The 6,313-nt window shown below is 35.1% G+C and overlaps 1 protein-coding gene across 1 annotated transcript; it reads right to left on the bottom strand.

Moving 5' to 3' along the window:
• Nucleotides 1-481: 481 nt before the first annotated feature.
• Nucleotides 482-4,380, bottom strand: LOC134256658 (piggyBac transposable element-derived protein 4-like). Its single transcript, XM_062739342.1, has 4 exons — nucleotides 3,794-4,380; nucleotides 2,256-2,590; nucleotides 1,382-1,725; nucleotides 482-1,225 (listed from the first exon to the last, which is right to left on the bottom strand). Exons 1-4 carry the CDS (start codon nucleotides 4,101-4,103, stop codon nucleotides 631-633), a joined length of 1,584 nt encoding a protein of 527 aa, XP_062595326.1. The 5' UTR covers nucleotides 4,104-4,380; the 3' UTR covers nucleotides 482-630.
• Nucleotides 4,381-6,313: the final 1,933 nt, after the last annotated feature.

The following is a 6,313-nucleotide window of genomic DNA, read 5'->3' as shown; positions in this document are numbered from 1 at the left end:
AAATTTCCATTTAATTTTTAGGTGTTTGTACTACATTTTTCTTTTCTTCTAGAAATAATTTAGAATTATGATCGGTATAGATCACGGACACACAAAAAACAGATTAAACTTGATGCACAGCTTGGCAAAAAAGTCAATATAAAACTAAAAGAAGGCAGATGTTCAAAATACAACATGCAATTAAAGTATAAGGCATATATTTCAATCGCTAAACAGCATTGGTATACCGAAAAAAGTGTCATCTAAGTCCTTCAGTTGGACCAAATTCCTTTCACTTATCGCCCCCCCCCCTTTCCCAATTTTCCATTTAGATTTATTATGTCGTGAAAAATTCTTTAATTCAAGCATTACATAACTATTTTGGAGGGATTTTGAATTTTGCATTATCAATTTTTTTTTAAATTAATGTTCCTGTAGATATTTTTGTTTTTAATTTTCGATCGTATTGTAAAATTAAACTTGATATTAGAGAAGGAAATCATTTTAAATTTACTAAGAAGCATTTAATTTCAATCTATTCAAGTGACTGAAACAGATCTTGTTAAAGAACGTTAATAATGTCCATGTACATATATAGGCATTAATGTTTTTCCCTGCAAACATAGGTAACCTCAATACACATATATACGCTCACTCTTCAATGTTATGAAATAGAGCGAAGCACTGTTTTCCGCACAAATGTACCTCACACAGTCCACACCCGAATGATGTATCCTTTCTCTTTTTAGGGACAGCCTTGGCACAGTTTTTGCAATACGATCGTTTGCAGGACAGTCTTATTAATTTATGAGTTGTAGAATTTTCAGACAGTTGTCGCCTGGCAGCTGTCTTCGGCGGTGTCCTGAAAGTTCCTATCAGGAGTTTAGCTAGGGCGAGGCGGTAGTCGAGTTGTCTGTACTTCTTCTTCGGCAGATTCACACTCTCCTTCATAATAAGAAATGTGTTGATGATCGCCGTATTGATTAAAAAATGTAACACGTATTTCCACCATTTTTTACTGGGTCGTCCAACGGAATATTTTGAACGTAACTGGTCAAATATGTCAACACCTCGAAAAAAGGCCTGGTAGTGACCAACACTTTGCGGTCGAGGAACAGAAATTTCGGTCCCATCTTTCAGCCGCCGGCACGCATTGGCACTCATTTCAACTGTTGAAGCCGTGGTGGATAGTATAGCTACAGGGCGACTGTCCATCCAGACTGTGGCACTCAGCTTGCCATCTTGACTGACATTCATTCAGAAATAAAATATACATACATCAGTATTTTGGTGCAAACTCCTAAATATATATTTATTACATTATGAATTATTCACTCACAAATGTTGTGAATTGCAATAATTAAATTTGAATTTTTAATTTTAATTTATAAAAAAAAAATACCGTGTAACATATTCTCCTTGATTCATACGAGGGAGATTCTTCAGATCAGATGGAAATCCCTTCCTGTTTCTCATAATTGTTCCACACGAAAATATCCTCTTCTCAAGAAGTGATCTTGCGAGAGCTATTGATGTAAAAAAGCTGTCATAAAACACATGGAAATTTTTTCCCTCCAAGCTTTCAGTCAATTTTAGGACAACTTCCTGACCAACAGAAATCCCTCTGCTGTACTGATCTCTGCCGAGGTATATGTCTAACTGATGACAAAAGCCGGAAATACTGTCACATCGTAACCAGACTTTGAGCCCCCATCGTGTTGGTTTTGATGGAATGTATTGTTTTGCCTAAAAATAATTAAGAAAATAGAATCGCAATCATTAAGTTTTTCCCACAGGCACTTGTTTCAGACATAAATTTTTTAACCTATAGTATAATAATAACACGTTAAAAATTCGTAGCAGTTGAACCCCCCCCCTTTCAACCGTTGAACATAGTCAAATCCTCCCTTATTATTTAATCGAAAATGTTTTAAAACTTTGAACCTATCTCGCCAACAAAAAAGACTTTCATATTTAAATAATTTCTTTTATTAAAGATGTCCAGGTAATTTGTCAACTACCCATCAACCCCCATCCCCACGCCCTTTTCTAATATGATGATACTGAACGCATTTTGACAAAGGCAAAATCTCAAATTGCAGTACATGCACTGTATGAATAGAATAGATCTTTTTAAACACGTATACAAATTTCAATCTATCTTTTTTCATGATTCTGTGTCTAGTCAAACTTATTCGATTTTTTTTTCATTTGCGTCAATTTATACATACACTGTATACAAGACTTAAATATTTCATATATACTAGAAGATGTACCTTATGTCGTCCTTTATAGGCGATCATGCCTTCATCGATTGTCTGATGTTGTCGTGGTTTGTAGCTTTTTAAGATGTTCTCTGATACCAGGTTCATGATGGGACGAACTTTACACAGTGGGTCATCGGTATCCTCAGAATCACAGTGCAAATACTGAGTTAACTTTTCGTATCTTCTTACAGGCATAACTTCAATAAATCCAGAATTCGCAAGAAACTTATTCTTGCTCCAATGGAGTTTATAGTCGGGTAACTTGTTGATACCCATTATAATCAGCAAGCCCAGATAGGCTCTCATTTCTTCGGTTGTACAATCGTACCAGACTGGATCATGACCTAATTTTAATGGGGAAAATGATTTTAATATTTATTAATTTAGCCGAATAAAAAATATTAACATATTGAATTCAGTTGATCACAGTCTTCTGATAAGGTTTATAGGAAATATATTGCAGTAACGAATACTAAGGGATTTTCCCGATTCTATAATTAGAAAGACAGAGACTTTCTTCCCGCCAGCCCGTGCAGCACTGCAGAACTTTTATAACTGTGTTTTCATATTTGTGTTTTGCTTGCTTTGTACCTGTGATTACAGAATACATTCTAAAATAAGCAAAAGGTGTATTTTTCTATAATATGTACTGATATCGCAAATAACCTGCAAGGTAGATGTACAAATTAGAATTTATTCCCTATCTGCGGCTATAATGAATAATTTTTAAAATAAGAAAAATGAATGGAAAAAATGTTATGAAAAGAAAAGTCATTCAAGTAATATTTCCACTGGGGGCTAGAGGGTGAGGACCCCCCTTTTTTGAACTTTCAGAATAATCAAATTTAAAATAAAGACAAAAGTGCTGGGATATCAATTTAGCTTTGACCCTCAACCCTCCATAAAGTTGGAACCCTGTTGTCTATAAGAATCTAACAGCAATTTGTCAACACACGAGGAGCTTGTGTAAACACGTGCACCCTCAACGATTGTTTTATATATTGCTGTAAAAAGAAGTAGGAGCGGGATTATTTTTTTTTCTTTTTGAGCGGATACCACCCCCCCCCCCCCCTCCCGAAAAAAAATCATTTTATCGGCGCTGACTGAAATTGTTTTTCTTAAAAAAAAGAATATAAAAACATGTGATATAAATAAATCTAAAATGTCGCCTTCTCTGTCTTGTAAATCATTGCATTGTGTTTTAATTAATTAATTAATCAAATATTTGAAATTTTTTGGAATGTATTTTTATGATGCGTTACTTGTAATTATTATATGCATTACTGTAAAAAATATATAATAATACAAAGTATGTGATCTTGTAATTGCAATGAAACCGTGCCAAAATATGCTATGAAGACCTAATTGTAAGGTGTGAAAAAATCGGTTGCTTGGTCGGGTAAATTCAAGATAATTGATTTTGCTGATCAATTCCTCTTCAAGAATGTAAATGATAATTGACAAAACTAACTTTATTTAATCTTTTACAACATTTTGGTCTTAAATGTTTATACATAGTCTTTATTATTAGTATAATAGAAATTTACCTTTTCTTTCTTGTGTTTCCCTCGCGTATTTATTAGTGCCATCTGTCAATGTGTTGACACATTTTTCATCAAAAATCAATTCAAAAAATTGTTTTTCATTATCTGCCGGCCCCAGACTATGTGAAGGTCCAACTTCACACAAAAAGGGGGGTGTTTCCGATGATTCTAATACAGAGGACCAGCATGGTTCCAAAGGCTGTAAGGGTTGAACTACTGGTATATCATCTTCCTCTTCATCGGAACTGTCAGAGTCGACAAAAGATATGTAATCTGAATTTGTGTCCTCGCTATCGTCAGCGGAATCGCTCATTATCGGCCACTTTTTCTTCAGATTTACAACAAAAATTAATATGCAAATGACGTAATTTTACGATGATTATCTATTATGACGTCAGATCTACTAAGAGATGTATTTTCCCACTATTTTATTTGTTTTTAAATATTATATTCCGCTGGCATGACGATAAAACGCTAAACGAAAAGCAGATGCGTTAAAGTGCGTGATTGTGGGGTAAAGGTATATGCGTTAAAGTGCGTGATTGTGGGGCAACGGTATATGCGTTAAAGTGCGTGACTGTGGAGAAAGGGGTTAAACAATGTTAGTAATAATGAACACTTACAGATTATTCGAAAGTGGTACAAATCACAAGTAGTACGGCTGGAACGTGTCCATGAAGAAGTATCAGTATCTGGATGGGAGAGTCAGACATTATACCCTAAAGAGCAAGAGAAAATTAAAGTATTTAATAAATAAAATTTCCGAAATACCTAGACTTACTTTCTTAAAATTCCTGCGTAATGTTACGCACTTCAGAATATTAATGAAAGTTAAAGGCAATTTGTGAAATGGATAGGGAATTTTAGGTAAATCTATTCTTGTATGTTTTAAAAAACATAAGTTCCCTGGGGGACAATTTTGAGAACTAGTCTAGCATTGGAGGAATCTACCAATCGTTGATTGGTACTAAAATCATTTGACTGGTGAGTAGTATTTTAGTAGGGGTTTCTGTCGACAAAAACTATATAAGCATTAACCTCCATGGATGATTCAAGAAGAAGCGGAGGGAATTTCAGGGAGAGAAAAACCACTAACGTTCTGCAGATGGGTCCAGGAAATTTTGTCGATCCGTGGAACTTTTACACGCAACCACAGGAGATGGTATTTGAATGGTTCCGCATGCACCTGCTGTTGGCTACCACCATTACGTGTCCAGTGACGCACTATGATTTAACCATGGTCTTTAAGTCGTCAGCGAGAAATCCTGGAGGTGCGATCAACAGATATATGAATAACAGACAACACACTAGGTCTAGTAGAAAATATGCATTCTTTGACAGAATTATTTAATGATTCAAGATATAATATAATTTATCAAGAGCTATATATCTTGAGGGTTGTTTACTGAACCAGTGCCCATGGTTTGCTGGAATTGCTTACAAGACGACAGCTCTAACGGGGCCTCGCGTATGAAGGAACTCTTCAAACAGTACTTTGAGGTAACGATTAAGAAGAGGAAACTGTCATGCACTGTAGAAATCGATGATTCGCTTATTGGCAGGCGAGCAAAACATCATAGGGGAGATCCTAACAAGGGACTGAAGGTAGTAACATATATACAGGAAATGTTATAATGCACAATTTATAGTGTTAATTATGTATATATCTTAAACTTACTGATATTAGTACAAAACATCAACAATTTTGCAATGTTGGTCAAAAATATTTAAAATATGAACAAAAATGCAAAATGTGTATTGGTAAGTGTAGAAAAAAAATAATTTTAACAGGGTTAATTATTACTGCTTTAACAACATTAATAACTAACTTTCTTATTTTTCCTGCAGATATGGATATTTGGGATGGTTGAGAGAGAGAGAGAGAGCAACACAATCATCTTGTATCCAGTGGTGGACAGAACGGAAAACACTCTTCTTCCAATCATAGAGAGACACATTGAAGGTTACAGTACTATCTACAGTGATGGATTGTCCGCTTATTGTTCCCTTAACAAGATGGGATAGGAGCATTTCACCGTTGTCCATAAGTATGCCTTTAAGAAAACTTACGTTAACACCAGAACTGGGGAGGAGTAGGAGGTACACACTAATCCAATAGAGGGTGCATGGAAAGGATCATTTCAAGCGCTTGTCTGGGACAAAGATCACACAGTTTGAAGGGCATTTTGCAGAGATAATGTGGAGATCAATGTTAAGTCCAAGGTTTACGAGTCCTTCTTTGTTCTAGTTAGATCCGTATACCCCTTGGACCAAACAGCCAAATACTCATACGAGACGCCACTGGTGGACACATTGTCATGCATCCCAGGTCTAAGTTATCTGAATGGGACATTCGACCAGGTAAATAACAAAATATCTCATGTAAACAAGAGCATAATTTGTTGTAAAACCTAAAAGTAAATGTAATGAAAACTGGTAAAAGGGAAAGAGAAATTGTGGTTAGTAAATCTAACAACAATAGGAATTATTAGTATTAACTTAAAATTAACTATAAATCTAACA

Source organism: Saccostrea cucullata, unplaced genomic scaffold (genome assembly GCF_032062105.1).
Source record: "Saccostrea cucullata isolate Sc308-1 unplaced genomic scaffold, CSIRO_AGI_Scuc_v1 ctg5201, whole genome shotgun sequence".
NCBI classification, from domain to species: Eukaryota; Metazoa; Mollusca; class Bivalvia; order Ostreida; family Ostreidae; genus Saccostrea; species Saccostrea cuccullata.
The sequence above is the reverse complement of the archived record's forward strand: the minus strand, read 5'-3'. Positions and strand labels throughout refer to the sequence as shown.